Raw genomic sequence first — 18299 nt, 5'->3', positions numbered from 1 at the left:
TATCTAAAATAAACAAAATTAACTCTATGCCAACGTAGATAGTTCATACCCCTACTATCCACATTGGCATAGAGTTGATTTTAGATAGCGTGGCGAGCGTAGCGAGCCACTGAGCCCGCAGCATGGGCGAGTGAAGCGAGCCCCGCAAGGGGACTCAGACGCACGGCCGCCGCTGCCGTGAAACTAAACAAGTACCAATGTTTGTACTGCATACTGGTAATCTATAAATATAAAAGGCTAACTACTCCTCACCTCTATGAGATGAAGTACAGTCACTGACCAATACAGGCCACACAATGGACCAAATTACTTCTTCGTAACCCAAAAACTGTCACAGCTCAAAGTGGGCTTTTAACTAGTTGTGATATAAATAATATGATGGCATGACTAGTATAATCATATTTATTATGTGTCTCTGGGATATGGGGGTACTGGGGAAGTAGACATTGGGAAACAGTTCACCAAGGCTTGGGATGAACACAGTCAATCTGCATTTTGTAATCACAAATGAGAGTGTGTCGGTATATGTGTCAATGTTTTAGTTCTAGTATATACAGTATGTACAGTAAGCTCTGGAATTGTGGATGGTGGTTGCTTGTTTTACCTCCTACCAGTATCCCTTTCCTCAGGCTTCTGTAACTAGAAAGTTAACAAACAGGTATCCCTGCACATGCTGGTTTAGTAAACGTGAAGTAGGTACAGCAGCTGTAGTGATTTATACAGTAGATCACAGCAATGAAATGAATGAACACCAAGCTATCTAATTTTTAGGAAAACATTAGGTTCTGTGGTTCATTTAAGGTCCTTATCAGGTCTTCAATGCTTCTCCCCAAGATTAGTTAAGTGTGGCAGAAAAATCTCTTAGCGTAAGGGCTATTTCACACACTCCGGCTCCTGCTGGGCGGCGAAACCCCGCACGGCCAAAAGCCGTGCCACACACATTAGTGGCCATCCCCACCATTGTAAACTTCTGAGTGCGGCACGGCTTCTTGGCCGTGCAGGGTTTCCCCTGCCCGGCAGGAGCCGGAGCATGTGAAATAGCCCTAACAATGAACACTAATAGTTTCCGGGATTGTAATTGTCAGCCTACTAGAAGAGCTCCAAATATCGGCTTCATCTATCTCCGCTCTTTGGGGCTAATTCAGTAAACCCCACAGATTAGAAAAAATGGTAATTTTGCCAATCTGTGCATGCAAAAAATGCAACCGCAGTGTAAGGTGGACATTTGCAGGGGTGGCAATGAAGTATTGTGTGGGCGTGGTCCAGACAACGCAGGCATGTTTGGAATCTTTGGTGTGATAGCAGGCCTCCACTTGGCTTCACAGCTAGGCTTTAGAGCCAGAGGGCTACCCTTAATGTGCGAGCGCTTCACTGTATAGCAAAGAGAAAAGCATCTGCACAATAGCAATGCACGCACAAAAGATTGCGGACCCTTTGCATGGAGGGACTGTTATTTTGGAGTGGCCTTGCCTTGTGCTGGACAGCACCCACAAAATTACATCTGCTACTGAATTAGGCCCTTAACTACAATTTGAGTGCTATCGAATGCAGTCTTGAACCTCCTGGGTGAATTTAAGAGTAAGGCGCAATGCTTATACTGCTGTACTTAATCAACCTCCTGGAAAATCGGTCTCTCCTGGCATATTTGAGACTCAGCTAAAGTTGTTGCAGCTGCAAACATACTACGTTAGACCTGGTACCCAAAAAGATCAGAAGGGCCAGATTAACAATGGGGCACATGATAATACATCCACAGGCCTCCACATAAAAATAGTCTTATCTTCATAACGGCATGGTGATGACCCGATGGCCAACTTGGCCACATGTCATGACTAATAAAATTGTATTTCAATTTTCCACACAAAATTATGCAATTTTACAACTTTTATGTAGTTAAGGAGACAGCGGGGTTGATGGTGTTTTGGATGTAAACGCCCACTGGCCATACCCACATCTCATTCTCCTGTGACAATAGACCCTTGATCATTTTTATCCCCAGGACCATATCGCCCTTCATTTGGCCCTGTGGTTCAGTCAGCATCACTGGAATAGGTGACAATCCAGTAGGTATAGAGCTTTGATGCAAGCTGGAATCCCACAAGTCAATGATTCTCAGAAATAAGATGCTCTCTGTAATCAAAGTCACTTTTTAATTTCCCTCAAATTCCTCACATCCATTCACATATCAAAGGAATTACAAGAGAAGATGTTGAGAGAGAAGTGCACTAGTTTCCTGCCCTCCAGAGAGGTTTCAGGTCCTATCCCAAAAGGGACATTGAGAACAATACTGATCCTGTGCAGGGTTGCCTACCCTCTCCTTCAGGGAGAAACTGCTCTGTTCCTGGACTTCCCTGGTAATGTAGGATTGCCATCACCTGTGGTGAAACACCTTTCTTATTAATTACCTAGATCACCACAGGTGATGGCAATCATACATTACCAGGGAAGCCCAGGAACAGAGCATTTTCTCCCTGAAGGAGGGGGTCAGGTAGGCAACCCTGATGTATGTGAATCTCATTGATATTCTGAAATCTCTATAATCTCTTATTATGTATTATCCCCACTCCATAAATAGGATTTAATAAGGAAGTTTTTTTTTTTTTTTTTTTACTTTTCTTTGTAGTCTTTGTTTTGGCTGTTTTTAAGTTGTTCAGTGAGGTTTAATTTATGGGAGGATATTTTGCCTAGTGTTTATCTATCAAAGGCTAATTTATGTCCTTGATGAGGTGATCATGTGACCTCAGCTGTACCTTCTCCTAATTAGCCTTGCTATATCTCTGCATTTTAGTCTCAGGGCAGTTGTCTGCCATGGCAGTTGTCTAGTTAGAAAATATACAAAGTAGAAATTACTCCTAAAAGAACAGTTAAAAAACAGTAGAAAAACATTGACCAACATCAAGGTAATAAAGTAAAGCAGTTACCTCAGTGCGGTTTGGGGCACCCGAGGGGACCCCCCCGCCCGCCGCCGATTGCCGGTAAAGGCGGTAGGGGAGAAGGGATCCCCACGCTTTACCGGCAATAGGCAGGGGGGGGGTGTCCCCTCAGGTGCCCCAAACCGCACTGAGACAACTGCCTAACTTTATATAGAAAGATCTTTGAATTAACAAACAAAAACATACATGCATTGTCATCTATTAACTTCCGGGTCTCGTGACCTTATTATACAATGGCTAATATCATATATTCTCTGTTTTTTATATTTTATTATATGAGTAATATTCTGCCAGCCCAAACTGCCTCCTAGACTGACAGAATATAGAATATTAAAGATACTAGACGGTTCTTGATATTTTTAAATAGTTGTCTATATGTGACAGGTGCATCTTGATACAGGTGCACCAATTAAAAACCAATTGAGCAATGAACCTACTGCTATATAAACTGGGCTGTGACCATCAGTCCACACTTGCTCTTGAGGAAGCCGGCCACAGATAAGTCGCGGAAACGCATTGAGCCTGTTATCCATCTGTCTGGACTCCCATCCATCCACTATATGTGACCAGTCCATTCTCCCAACAACGAACCACCACTCCTGATATCTGGACTCTTTCAATATTTAGGATACATGCTTTATTCCTAATCCAGCACAAAGGAGATCACTCGCCAAATAGGGAGGCTTGAGCCCTTGGAATTATAGGGCAAAGGACACTTGGGGTCACCCTTCCCTGGACTATTCATATTTTCCAGGAGACACAAAAGGATGGTAATGCTGATCCGCTCTGCCAGTCTCTCCATGGGTTACCTGTGTTTTACCTTATTCAATATAAAACCCTTCTGCTAGCATATAAAGCTATTAACCATTCTGCACCAGCTTATGTCTCTTTACTTATCTCAAAATATCTCCCATCTCCACCACTCCGCTCTGCACAAGTTCTGCGTCTCTCTTCTGCACGGATCACCAGCTCCCATTCACTATTACAGGGCGTTCATTGGGCTGCTCCTACCCTATGGAATGCCCTTCCATGCACAATAAGACTCTCCACCAGTCTCCAAACTTTCACGCATTCCCTGAAAACTCACCTCTTCAGGCAAGCCTATCATATTTAAGCTCCATACGCATAACCCTCTGAGGCACTTATGTATTATATAGCTTCCCTTCTGGACTTGTAACTTGGTGGGACTGCTATGCTATTACTGGTGCTTGTCCTTGTGTTTCCCTCCTATATCCCTATAGATTGTAAGCTTGCAGCAGAGCCCTCTTACCAACAGGGGTTGTTGTTACTCAGTTTGTTTTATCTCTGTTTACAATTGTAAAGTGCAACGGAATCTGCTGCGCTATATAAGAAACTGTAAATAAATAAACTCCAAACAGTTAGGGCCATGGTGGGAATCAAACCTATGACCCCAGATGTGTAAAGCAGTAGTGGGAGCAAAGTCAGATGGGAGTGAAGTCACTGACTATACTACAAAGTGCTACAGACACGAGTTTATAAAAATGCTGGCTGAGAACCAAGGATGGATGGTCCTGTTCATGAGATCTTAAAGACTAATAGATTGGGTATTAATTTGGAGGTAAACTGGGGAGCGAGGAGCGAGGACAGGGGTTGAGTATTAAGAGTGTGGGAAGGCTAGTAGGCTTTAATGAAAAGGTATATCTTTAGGGCAGCTGGTAGGCAACATGATAGGATGGGAAAGGCAGCAGCTAAGGTGAAGTCTTCTATTTGGGAGTGGGAGGAGGTAATCAGAGAGGAGGCAATGTGACAATAAGAGGAAGAATGGAGAGGACAAGAAGGAGTGGGAATTGACATGAGGTCTGTAGGAGGGGTACAAGTGATTAAGTGCTTTGAAGGAGTGTGTGACAAACTTAAACTGGATTCTGTAGGGGAAGGGAAAACTGTTGGCAGCTCATATTATCAGGGAATAATAATTTTAGGCATTTCCTTAAATGGCTTTCTCTACGGTCAACTGATTTATCAGTCGTAAATAGTTTGCTTATATATGATTTATTTATTTATTATTCTGGAAACTACTGTACATTAATATAAAAATGTCAAGCTATATAATCTGTTAGCATATGAGATAAAATACATGTCTATTAAACAGAGCTTACCTAGATTAAAGTCTCTTTATAACTTCATTATTTACAATTAGTTTCCATTCAATCAATGATGAATTTCTTGTAGTAAAACAATAAAGTTTTATTGTTAACTAGATTGGCAAAATGCCTGCAAGTGGGTAAAGGTGATTCAGTAGAGAAACATTAATCGAGGTTGTCTATTTAACAGTCATCTTAGTTTTCTTGTGCTCTTACAGGTAAGGAGAACGTAGTCATTATTACAATGCGCCTTTTCCTCAACTACATATGGATGTACCGAAGACTTTTACTGATTATTTTAATCCCACTGCTTCTACTACCAGTGCCTCTTATCATCAAAACAAAAGTAAGTAATGTGTCTAACTATAGTCACCCGACCATTTTCACTAAATAAACAGCATTGAACTTGTGACTTTAAGGAAACACATTCCTGTAAAAAAGAAAAGGAAGAGTGATCCCGCAATATATATATATATATATATATATATATATATATATTCCTTTACTTCAATATATACAGGTTGATTATCCCTTATCCAAAATGCTCAGGACCAGAAGAATATTGGATATTGGATTATTCCGTATTTCAGAATATTTTTATATTTCAATAATGTATCTTGAGGTATCTTGCATTTATGTTGTACAAACACATCAAACACATGAAATACACACAGATATATTTTATTTGTGTATAAAACAAGGTTTCAAAAACATTAAACAAAGTTTGTGTACAATCACAGGCACTGAATTTAAATGCCAAACAATCATTTTTTTGCACATATTTAGTGCCAGTTACATATCATGTCCCCAGTAGTGCCAGTAACATATCATGTCCTCAATAGTGCTGTCAGAGATGTCCACAGTACTGCTTTTAGCAAGATTATTTTTTCTCCCCATTTTCTGGAATGTATGGTTTTTGAAATAATTTGGATAATGGATATTTGGATAAGGAATACTCAACCTGTACTCCTTTACTCCAATATTGTTGATTGTGTCATGTGTCAATACTATTACACACAATGCTGTGCATTGATAGGATCATAGTGAAGGTGATACAGATGTCTGTCATTTAGAGTGCAGTATGCATTTACATTTACTTTTATCTTAATTTGACTAATTTAAAGGGGAAGCTTGCAACACTTGAAGCATTTAAAAGATTAATGTACCACAGCACCAAATAGGTTCTGGTAAATCTTCCCGAATGTAGACTGCAATTAGCTGGCAACTGCCACTAAATTTAAATTGTCAGTTGGTTTTTCATTCTGGTGCCTTCATATTGCATTTGGGCCATAGTGTGATTCTACTACCATAATGCTGTAACAATTTTGTATCCCTTATTTCATTGTACTATAATAAAACCAAGATACTAAATGTACTGTAAAACTAAAGCCATTTACTGTTTTGAACTGAGAGCTGGACCATAGATTAATGAATAATTCTGATCTTTGTAAGTAACTTCAAGTAGCACAAAAAAGAAACTGCATTGTCATAAAATTGTATTCAGCGTTCAAAGGTTAATTCCCCTTAGTTTCTGGCAACTTAACATAACAATTACAAACAAACCTTTAAATACTTTATTATTAAATTACCTAGACAATGTCAAGTTCAAAGGAAATCACCTTGGGTGCCTGTACTCAGGCTTTTAGTCCACGAAAAGTAAGTCCAATAGGGTTTCTGGTTAGGGGTCGACAGTAACAAGGGGTCGATGCCAACGTTTATGTTTCCTACACATGGTCGCTATGGTGATCATGAAGTTACTAAAATGGCACTATTGCAAATAGAAAACTTGAAAATGACCAAAAAATAAAAAATCGACCATTCGTAAATCTAACCCTGTGGCTTGTGTTTGGTCTTCCTGCTGACACACATACACTCCGATGGCATTTATTAATTTTATTTTTTAACAGTTTGTTATATAGAGCAGCATATTCTTGCACTTTACAATTGGAAACAACCATGATAAAAGAAAACTTGGCTATAAACAGACATACATTTTAGTAGGAATGACCTGCTTGCAAGTTTATCATCTATAGGCAAATATGCATTTATACACAATGATAGTGCGATCGTCTGCATAATGGTCCACCAGATTGCAAAGGTGTTTGGTGGCCTGTATTACATAGGTACATGGCAATGAAAGCTGTGGGTCAGGTCAGGTTTGAAAATATTTTGAAATAAGGGAAGAGATGTGTGTTGAGATGTTTGGAATGTGAGTAATCACTGCATGCTTAAACAGTGTTTGAAAGATACCAGTAGAGAGAAAGAGAGAGAGAGAGAGAGAGAGAGGGGGGGGGGATTGCAGATTTTTGTTAAGTTTGGGACGAGTGCAGGAGACAGAGCTTTATTGATTTGTGAGAGCAATAGATCAAGAGGGTAGGTAGTAAAGTAGGAGGAATAGAAATGTGTTCATACTTCATCTTCATTTTGTGGGATAAAATGAAGAGAAGGTGCCAGGGGGTTCAGGTAGGCTTAGGAAAAACATAATGTTTAATTTTAGATCATATCAATCTTGTTCTTCAAGTAGGTAGCAAGTTCTTGTGAAATGCTAATAGCTGGCTGTTTGGGTGAAGGTAAGTTAATACGTGATTTACAGTATGGTTAGAGACTTGTGCAGAGATGAGAGATTGGAAATGTGTTTGTTTGGGAGTGTCCAGGGCATCACAATAAGAGTGCATGAGTCTTATATGTGAGGACTACAAGAATTACATTATTGATGTTCTGTTTTACATGATGACAGATTATGTAGGTGTCTTGTTAAGTAAGAGTGCCACTGTTGACATATAAGCCTAATGTATATGGATTGTGATGGGTAGCCTGGGCCACTTTATCAATGACTATTTATAGAGTTTGGTTAAGGTATGATACAGTAACCACAGTAGTGAACACAGAAATTGGCTAGAACGGGCATTCAAGAGAGGTTGAAAGTTGTTTCTAGTTTTGAGGAAGCTTGGTTGACTTCAGTGACATTCAAGTAAACCAAAGTACTTAGGCGCTTATCGATTTAGAGGAAAAAAGAAAAAGAAAATGTATCCATTAATAAAAAGGGTAACGTTTGAATAATATTCTATAAAGCTGCGGGTCTCTGGCGTGATGGTGTTTACATGCCCAATCATTTTGGATCTGCTCTTTTCTCCCTTAGGTGGAAAAGACAGAGTAAACCAAGATACAAGACATAAAATGGAGGCACTGCACTAATTATTTATATTGAAAACTAGTACCATGGACTGATACACATGTACCAATATGTAAAATATGTATTAAATAAACAATAATGTAAAAAAAAATATATAAATGTATATATGTATTTTGAGGTGGCCACCTATCAATTTATAACAATAACATTAATCATACATATATCAAATTCATATAATTCAAAAAAAGAAAAATATATTAAAATATGCAATAATGTGAATAAAATCTCTCACTGTCAAAAATGTACTTTGTTTCCAGTGTGATGTGCTCTGTGCACAAAACTAGCAGTCCACTGTGACTCAGGGTTACTTGTCAGTCAGGTGATTGAATGGTGGGATCTATGTTGTACCGCTGAAATCCGCTGTGGTGTCGGGACTCAACACTCCACAGCAGTGGTCCAAAGGAGTGGAGCTGGCCGGGTTTAAGCAGGCAAGTGTACCGGGGGGTCAAGGCGGCATCTCACACCTGCCGCGTGACAAAATGAAATGTCCCCAGTGAGCGGGACACGGCATCTCTCATCAACCATGTCACAACACGTGGGCCACTGCAAGGTACTGTAGATGGTGGGTGGACCTTGCCGGAGACAGGTACTGGTGATGGATTGCAGCAGACTGTATCTTTCACTCATTGTGTGGTAGTTAATCCCTTTGCTCCAGTTGTAGTATGGACTTTACTTCTAGCGGCTGATAGTTGCAGGTATCCCAGGACTTGCGGTGTCTAGATTTGCCAGAAATGTTATGGATGACTGTAGACAGTTGCAGAGGGATAAGAGAATGTCCACATTGAAAATCAAAGCTGCATAAATTCTTTAAAGTAGTCCACTAACGCGTTTCGCTCAAAAGGAACTTTATTGTTATTGTATATTGTTATAAATTAATAGGTGGCCACCTCAGACTACATACTGTATATACTTTTATATATTTCCATTTATATTATTGTTTATTTAATAAATATTTTATATATTGGTACATGTGTACCAATCAATGGTACTAGTTTCCTATATAAATAATTAGCGCAATGCCTCCATTTTCAGTGACTTTCAAGGCTGATTCAGGATCGCTAGCAGCGATCTGAAATTGACGCCAGCCCCGATGGTCAGGGTTTGCGCATGCGCATTTCTGTGCATGTGCAAACCCTGTCAGCGAATGGCTTTGGCGAGTTACACACTTGCCATGCCGTTTGATGTGGGGAGAGAGGGGCAGGCTGGGGAGGTGATGGCGTTGGACTATGGGAAGAGTTTTATGGCATCCTCATGACAATGCTGGTGCCCCATCTTCGTCCTAGCGTTCATACAAAAAATTCAGTCGAAACTGAGTTTTATTTGTGAAGACAGGAGAAATAATTCAACGGAGGCATATGAAGGGATGTGTTCTCGTACACATCCCTTCACATCCCTTCATGGTACCATGAAGATTCGGCAGCAAGGGGGGATGGGTATTTGGCAGGGCAGCATCTCAGGCACTCGGAGCTTACCAAGACAACATGAATTAGGGCATCAGTTTGATGTATTGGAGGAGAGCTTGATACTTGATAGCAGGTGATAAAGATGTTATATGAGAGATGGAAGGAAGTAATAGTGAATTCAGAGTCTGGTGAAAACAAGATGAAGACAATGGTCATCCTGATGAGTAAAGAAGTCAGTCCACTTGGAGAGGTAGACAGGAGAGGTTAGAGAGTGAAGTATGGAGGCATGAGCAGTTTGTTCCACTATCAATAGGGATACTGAAATCACTAATGATTATGTGGGGATGTCAATGTAAAAGTAGTGGGGGAGCCAGGCACAAAAAAGTGCTGGAAATTGTTTGGGTTCCCAAAGTGGGTGATAGTTAGCAGTAAAATGCAGTGAGAAAGGGGTAAAATACTGATAAAATGTTCAAGCAAAATAAATGTGAGTGATGGAATTTGTGGTAGAACTGTGTTTGAGAAAGGCTCTCATAATAATTTTACAAATCCGTCTCTTTTACTGTTACCAGGCCTGGGGGGGGGGGGGGGGGTGTGAGGTGGAGAACACATGTGATATTCAAGTTCTTTTGGTCCTCTGTGTATTCGCACAGTAATAATTTTACAAATCCGTCTCTTTTACTGTTACCAGGCCTGGGGTGGGGGGGGGGGGGTGTGAGGTGGAGAACACATGTGATTCTCAAGTTCTTTTGGTCCTCTGTGTATTCGCACGGAGGACCGATGTTGGGCGCCTGCGTATGTTCAGACGTATGGTGCGTGCACCCACAGCGAACTTTCGGTTCACCGGGTGCACGCATCCATGATGGCGTGCGGGGTGGAGAAGGGCGGGGACGTCGGGCTGCCACATTACCATATGAGAACGCCCAGCATTCCATGGGCGTTCCCATGAGAACACTGGGCATTCTCATGGTAATGAGCCAGTGACACTGGAGTAGGGGGCTGGCAGCTGACTTCACTGGAGGTCAGCTGCCCGCCCATATCCATGCCAGCGTGCACGCATATGTCAGTGACTTAAAAGTCACTTTTATATGCGTGTACCTTCCACATCTTTCGATGGACGCTGACCATCGAAAGATGTGGGCGGTTACCCGAGGCATACGAATGGATGTTTATGGGGGGGCATTCATTCGCCGGGAGGGGTTTGGTGGACTCGCAAGGCTGCAAATTCACAGCCTTTTGAATCAACCAGAATAACCCCCAGTGCTTCAAGGGGAGGTGGTGTCTGATTGTATGAGCCATGTTTCTGTTACAGTCAGCAAATGCCGGAGATGTGGGAGTTTGTTTGAGAATGGCTTGGTTGATTACTGCTTAAAAATACAGCCGTTCTCGGATAAACTCCCGCACCTCTGGCTTCTTCTAGCCTGTTACACATTTATCCACAATCTGCATTCCACAAGGCACATTTTAGGCATTTGGAGGGTGATGGTAGACCAGGCTTGCCTACCCTCCCGGATTTTCCGAAAATCGGGTCCCCCTCCCAGCCCCCCCGGGAAGGTTGGCAATCCTCCCGCATTTGCCAGGCAGCCCCTGCACCCCCCTTCCATGCCGCGGGTCCATGACAAGGGGTGGGACTAAAGAAGACGCAAATCGCGTCATTCTGCATCATTTTAGCCACACTCCTACTCACGGTCCCGCGAATCGCTGCTTTTCCATGAATTGGGGGTGGAGCTTGGAGTCATCAGCCCTGTCCCCCCCCGACCTGGAGATCCGGCTGTCCTCTCCGGGCTTCTCCCAGAGAGGATATTTTAAAAGTCAGCAAGTATGAGGTAGACATGTCATGATTATTAGTTAGCCAGATTTATATATTGTTGCAAATCATTTGAATGTGAGTAGGGAAAGTGGATGAAAGCCTGAGATTGGTGATATGTCACAAGCTAATAGGTGTCTATGGTGGGAACTGAGAAATCAGACAATATCACCGGACATCCCACTTCCCCCCGAACGTACACGCATATGTAAGGTTGCTCAGAGCAACCTTACATATGCGTGCACCTTCCACATCTTTCGATGGTCTGTGACCATGAAAAGATGTGGGAAGTTCCCACTGACATGCAAATGGATGTTAATGTAAAACATCGAAACGCAGCCAGTGTGAAGGAACACAGCTTGCAAATGGTGGGATGGAGTACCACCATTCGCAAGGCGGGATCTTGTTCCCTCTCATGTATGCAAATTCGCATCTGAGCGAATGAACAAGAAAAAACCCCCATGGTGTATTTGGATTATAACTTAACCCTTTGAGTGCCTAGCAAATTTGTGAGAATTTCCAAGCAAACATTTTTTATTTGAATTTAAAGTTGAATACAGCTGAATTTCAATGTTCACTGATTTTGAAACTGCTTTTTTAACTGTTCATTTTCGAACACTTAGGGGTAAATTTACTAAGATGGGAGTTCTATTGAAGATGGGATGTTGTCCATAGCAGATTGTATCTATTATCTTCTAGAAGGTGCTAAATAAATAAGTAGACTCTGATTGGTTGCCCATAGCAACATCACATGCGTATCTAAGTAAATGTACCCCTTAGTGATATGAACACTTTAAGTATTTGAATGCCCAGCTAATCCTAAACTGCATATAAAGATATGCTATGTATAATTAACAAATGCTACAACTGAGTCAAATGTTCAGCCAATTAAAGGATTTAAATTGCAATGTGTATAACTGTACAAACACCAATCCAGTTGTCTTCATTAACTATGCATCACTAACCAAAATATCAAACACAGGCATTTACAGTTGCAAGCAAATTATGATAGTACATCAAAACAAATTGTTTGCAAAATGATGACAGAGTGAGGATTGCAGGGTGACACAGCACATAATATATGTTTAGCATAGAGATTGATTGCAAAAGTTTATAAAGTAATAGATATGAACATACCTAAAGTCCCATACACATTATACAATCCCCGCCGACACCAATATAGGCAGCGGTAGGGTGCCAACATCGGATATTGCATACACCAGTGGTTCCCAAACTGTGCGCCTAGGCTCCCTGGGGTGCCTCGGAGCACTTGCAGGGGTGCCTCAGATTGTTGGTCCAGAACCAGGGCTATTTTTGTGCAGGCTCTAGCAGGAACTGTGGCCCTTATTCTAGCTCACTCTTTCTGACAAAATATTTCTTAGATGGACAAAACCATGTGCACTGCAGGTGAGGCAGATGTAAAACCCCACCCAAATCTAATTATCTCTGCACAAGTAACACCTGCCTCACCTGCAGTGCTCATGGTTTTGTCCATCTAAGAAATATTTTGTCAGAAAGAGTGAGCTAGAATAAGGGCCACAGTTCCTGCTGGAGCCTGCACAAAAATAGCCCTGTCCAGAACCAATTCAAATTATTTATGCCAGTGGTAATGGTGGACAGTGGACGCAGGGGTGCGGGTGTTAGTGCAGCTCTAATTGGTGTCACCCCACAGAAGGGTGACACCCGGTGTGGCCCGCACCCCCCTAGCGACGCCACTGGGTGGGGTGGAGGGGTTACTGCTCCCCACTGCTGCCACTTGTTGCTCTCGGCAGACGCTCGGAGACTGTCTGCGGCGCACAGTGCGCTCTGTGACCGCCACCCTCTCTGCTTCTGCTGCCTGATAAGCCGGCGGCGCCCCGCCGGCGCTTGCTCCCACAAGCAGCCGCCGTGGCTGCCGTACAGTATCTACGCCACTGATTTTACAGATGACAGGGTTTTAGTGGGGGGGTTACTACTCCCTGCTGCTACGTCTATTTACGTCACCTGGTTACTGTTCCCCAGCCCGCCGCTCAGCTGCTGCTAAGAGACTGCTGCAGGCAAGGAGGTACCGCTCCCCATGGCTGCCGTCAGATGTATAGCGCTGCTCCTGGTGAGAGATAGGCTTCTTGTTGGGCTGAACAAGGGGCGCCCTCCAGCCCTGACTGTACATGACTTATCCGTGCAATGCTGATGCATCGTACCTATTTGGCTGCTGTTAAATACAGCAGCCAAATACCACTCACATCGACATCAGAAATACATTTGTAAGGAGAATATAGCAGCTTAGTAAATTTGCCATATTCTCCATTCGTATTTTCATCCGATTACATCCGATCCCAGTCATAGCCGCTCGTAGCACAGATCTTACTAAATTTCTACTTAGTAAAAGTTATCGCTCAAAAAGCTGATTGATATCTTTAACTATATCCTTTAGTCAGGGCTGGCAATAGAAATCTTGGGGCCCCGCACACTGATATTTCAGGAGCCCCCCACCCCCACCCCACCACCTAATCACAAACCACACAACACATGCATGTACCAATAAATGTATTTAACCCATTGAAGCTGCTTAAAAACAATTAAGCACACGGCACTCATTCAATACTGTAACATGACAATAATGAGGGCACTGCAGAGCTGGTTCCTAGCTACTGCTTCGTGCTGGCTGCTGCTGGCCTGCTGCAGCTGCCGCGTGCCTTGACTTGTCACTTACACAAAAGAATGCAGAGCAGGCAGTGCAGGCCGTTCGCAGAGGGCGGAACAGACGACCAGCCCATGCGCAGTAAAAATACAGGAGCTTGAAACTGAGGCCACAGCAAGGAACACCGAGCAGCCCCGGGCCATGCGCACACACAGACTATGAGTAGACGGCTCTGAGCGGCTGCGGTTGGTGGGGCGCACACAGAGTAGATGGCAGTGGCACACAATGAGTCAGTCAGACTCAGCGAGCCACACACAAAAAGCGCACAGTAGAAGGCCGAACTGTGGAGGTCTCTTACAGGCCAGCTAGTACAGGCGGTAGCCGGGCGGGGCACAGAAGATCTGGGGCCATTCAGATCGCTGGGGCCCATCACACTTGTCCCTCTTGACCCCCAAGGTCACCGGTCCTGCCTCTAGTGTGTATGGCGCTTTTAGCATAGATATTGTTTGCAAGAGTTTCAATTTGCGACAGGAAGATTGCAGAGTGATATATATATACAGGTTGAGTATCCCGTATCCAAAATGCTCGGGACCAGGAGAATTTTGGATAACGGATTATTCCGTATTTTGGAATATTTTAATATTTCAATTATGTATTTTGAAGTATCTTGCATTTATGCTGTATAAACACATCAAACACATGAAATGCACACAAATATATTTTATTTGTTCAAAAAACAAGGTTTCAAAACATGAAACAAAATTTGTGATACTCAACCTGTATCAACATACAAGAGAATGATAGAAAAAAAGGAAGATAATTTTTTTAAGGCTATTGCAAAATAATTTACTGTTTTTTAACTTTTCATTTTCAAGCACTTAATAATAAGAATATTTTCTCAGCACAGTAAAAACAACTGCATGTAGCAGACCCCGGTCTCTGGCAAGGGACAGTTGCACTTTAATATTGTAAAAAAAATACAGCTGGTTGAGTGGCATTCGTATACAGGTATTTATTGCCTTCACAGATTGAGTTATTATTTCCGTAACACATACAGTATACAGATAAATTGGCTGAGCTAAATAGTTGCTACTGGTTTTAGTAGAAACTAAAAAGTACAGAAGACGTTTGTTTAGTGGCGACAATTATGATCAGGGTGACCTTGAACTGACAATCTGCCAGACAGTTAATCCTTGTTCCTGGATGCTCCACTGTATTACAGAAACAATCAAACAAGATAAATGGTTTATTTATTTATTGCACCATGTAAATGCTGCTGAATGCACTGGTTCACTGCATCTAAAAAAAAGATCTGCACAACTATAGAACTGCTTTAATGTATTTTAAGCTGGGTACACATATGTACAATTTCATTTTTCTTGCGACCGTTCAAACGACTGAATACACGTTCGGCCGTCCAAAACATACGACCGTTCTGCGCGTACACATATGTACAATTTTACTTGCGACGTCCGATGTACTCCCGTCCAAACTTTTGCAAGAAGAAGTATATGAGAGACCCTGTAACCCTTTGCCTGCTGTTTTAACTAATGTGTGTTTAATGCTTACTGCCCAACACTTTAGAGGCATCACTTTAAGACATTAATCAATGTTGAAGTTTTAATAGTGTGTTATGGTGCCCTGCAAAGAGCTTCCAGCACACTCTATTAAAACTTCAACATTGATTAATGTCTTAAAGTGATGCCTCTAAAGTGTTGGGCAGTGAGCCATTAAACACACATTAGTTAAAACAGCAGGCAAAGGGTTACAGGGCCTCTCATAATGCAGCATACCACCGTGCTTTGTCAAACTGTCAAGCATATCGATCGAACGTGCGTACACACTTCACTTTTGTTCCGATATGGAGCCGTCCTGTCGGATGAAATATTAAGCAGCAAAGAACCTTCGACCGACCGACCGTGGACGGCCAAGAGCGTTTTTGGCCGTTTATCGATCGCACAGCAGCAATTGGGACAGCGTACACACCTATACAATCGAACGGCCGTTTGCCCCCAGATTGGAAGAACGGCCCGACGATTGTATATATGTGTACCTAGCTTTAGTTTGCAAAATAGAAATAGATATAATTGGTTGGATTAACACATATGACCTAAGGCACTCAACATACAACTGTGTTAGAGAGGGAGTCTACCCCATAACTCTCATCATCAGTGGCATACCGGAAGCTATTGTTAATGGGGCCGCCGCCGATTACCTGTTGCTGCCGGCCTCCGGAACCAGCAGAGCTTCCTGCTGTCTGCTGTCCCGGTGCTCCTCTGGGGTCTGTTAGAATGGCAGTTGCAAAATGGCCGCACCCCTCACAGCAGATGGTTATTAAGGATGCTAGAGGATGCAGCGACCTCTTCTTGCATCCTAAATAACGGTCTGCTGTAAGGTGGCGGCCATTTTGCAAGTGACATTCTAATAGGAGGAGTGCCGCACCGGGATGCAGACAGGAGGATCTGCTGGTCCCGGCGGGCTGTCAACGGACCAGGCGGCAGATGCAGTGGTAAGGGGGCAGAAGGGGTGCACATATTTTAGTGTTGAGGAGGCGCCCAAATTGTAGTTATGACACTGCTCATTGTTGTTCTATAGGGTATCTGCAATATATATGCACTTTCTTATACAAATTTGATGCACTCAAATTAAAGTCTGGCATACTAATAAGGAAACTCCTGATGAAGTATTTTGATAGACAAAAGCGTTAGGTTAATGTTATTCCATTGTGACCTCAATTGAGGACATCTGTTTTATATTAAAATAATTTTAATAAAAACCGTCTGGATGACTACATTCATGTTTCACTAAATAAGGGCTCTAATATATCTATATCTATATATGCAATCTATATATGCACTCACAAAGAAAGGTAGCGAGGCACCTGCTGCTGAGATGATAATGATACATACTTATATGTATATATACTCAGATAGGGCGCTCAGCAAATTGAGGTAGTGTAAAGCATCGTATGCACCACCCTAGGTATGGCCCTGCTCCACATCATTGATTTTTGCTTATACTTTTGGTGTTTTTTATTATATATATATATATATATATATATAATAAAAAATTATGACTGTCTATCATGAGTTCATGAGTCAGTCTATGAGCAGTGGTTTTTGAAGGACCCTTGATTGCATTAACAGATGGTGCTGCTTATCACACTGTGAAAGTTTTGTGAATGCTTTACATGCTTTAAGTGCGTTGCGTGTTATTCTAAAAATGTAGTCTTACTACTCCACTGTAAATCATTATATTATTATTTGGAACGTGCTATAAGGGATATCTAAAGACTATTGTACAGTAGGTTGAATAGATTTTTTCATGTCTGTTCAGCGGTACTTATGATTAGGAAATTGGATATTTCTGCATACATTTTTATTGAGATACCTACAGTATATGGTAAAACATTTTTTTTTAAATATTAGATGAATTGCATATAATTATATGCAAGTCTTAAATGCATAATATATTTTTACCCTTCTTCTGTGTCTCTGGTTGCAGGAAGCAGAATGTGCCTATGTCCTGTTTGTAGTTGCCGTGTTCTGGCTGTCAGAAGCGTTACCCCTTTCAGTGACTGCTTTTATCCCTGCACTAATGTTCCCGTTGTTTGGGATCCTACCATCTAAATCAGTAAGTGCAGACATTTCTAACTGGTTATTATCTGATTCAAGTTTCTAGAAATTCTTGAACAATGCAGCAACATATTGGAAAAGTATTACAAACGTCAATGCTTCACGTACTGTACATAGGCCCTTCTTCTGGTTGGTGTGGTAATAGCCGCGTGCGTTCGTGCCGCCGATGTTTTGTGTATGCGCATGTGCAGAGGCGTCTCTGCGCATGTGCGAGCGGGACGCACGGCCACATTCCGCATGAAATGTGTACACTACGAACAGGGGGTGGAGAGGGGTGTGAAGGGCTGTTTGGGCTCATTACCATATGTTTACACCCCGCGTTTCATGGGCGTTCCCATGCAAACGCTGGGCGTACGTATGGTAATGCGGCCGTGACGCACATGTAGGGGGCGGACATATGACATTGCCGGATGTCAGCTGCCCGCCCAGATCCCTGCTTTTGCATGGAGAAATGCCCATGTGGTCTGAGGTTGCGGGAGCTGCCTGGCCACTCGGTCCTGCATTCGATGGTCTGCGACCATCGAATGATGAGGGAGGTTCCCTGAGATGAAGGAGGCGTATTCATGAGAAATACACGTGCGGTCCGTTCGGACAGCTTCTTACCGCGTA

General features: G+C 42.4%; 1 protein-coding gene across 2 annotated transcripts in view; it reads left to right on the top strand.

The window, feature by feature from the left end:
• The window catches only part of SLC13A1 (solute carrier family 13 member 1), a 67375-nt gene that overhangs the window by 1749 nt on the left and 47327 nt on the right, over positions 1 to 18299 (top strand). For both annotated transcript variants that reach the window (XR_014473435.1, XM_083182847.1), the window contains exons 2-3: positions 5254 to 5381; positions 17560 to 17688. Coding sequence is in view for 1 of the 2 variants with exons in the window: in XM_083182847.1 (XP_083038973.1) it covers positions 5280 to 5381; positions 17560 to 17688 (231 nt within the window). In the remaining variant the exon portion in view is untranslated. The remainder of the gene's footprint in view (positions 1 to 5253; positions 5382 to 17559; positions 17689 to 18299) is intronic.

Source organism: Crinia signifera, chromosome 4 (assembly GCF_055691185.1).
Source record: "Crinia signifera chromosome 4, ASM5569118v1, whole genome shotgun sequence".
NCBI classification, from domain to species: Eukaryota; Metazoa; Chordata; class Amphibia; order Anura; family Myobatrachidae; genus Crinia; species Crinia signifera.
The sequence above is the reverse complement of the archived record's forward strand: the minus strand, read 5'-3'. Positions and strand labels throughout refer to the sequence as shown.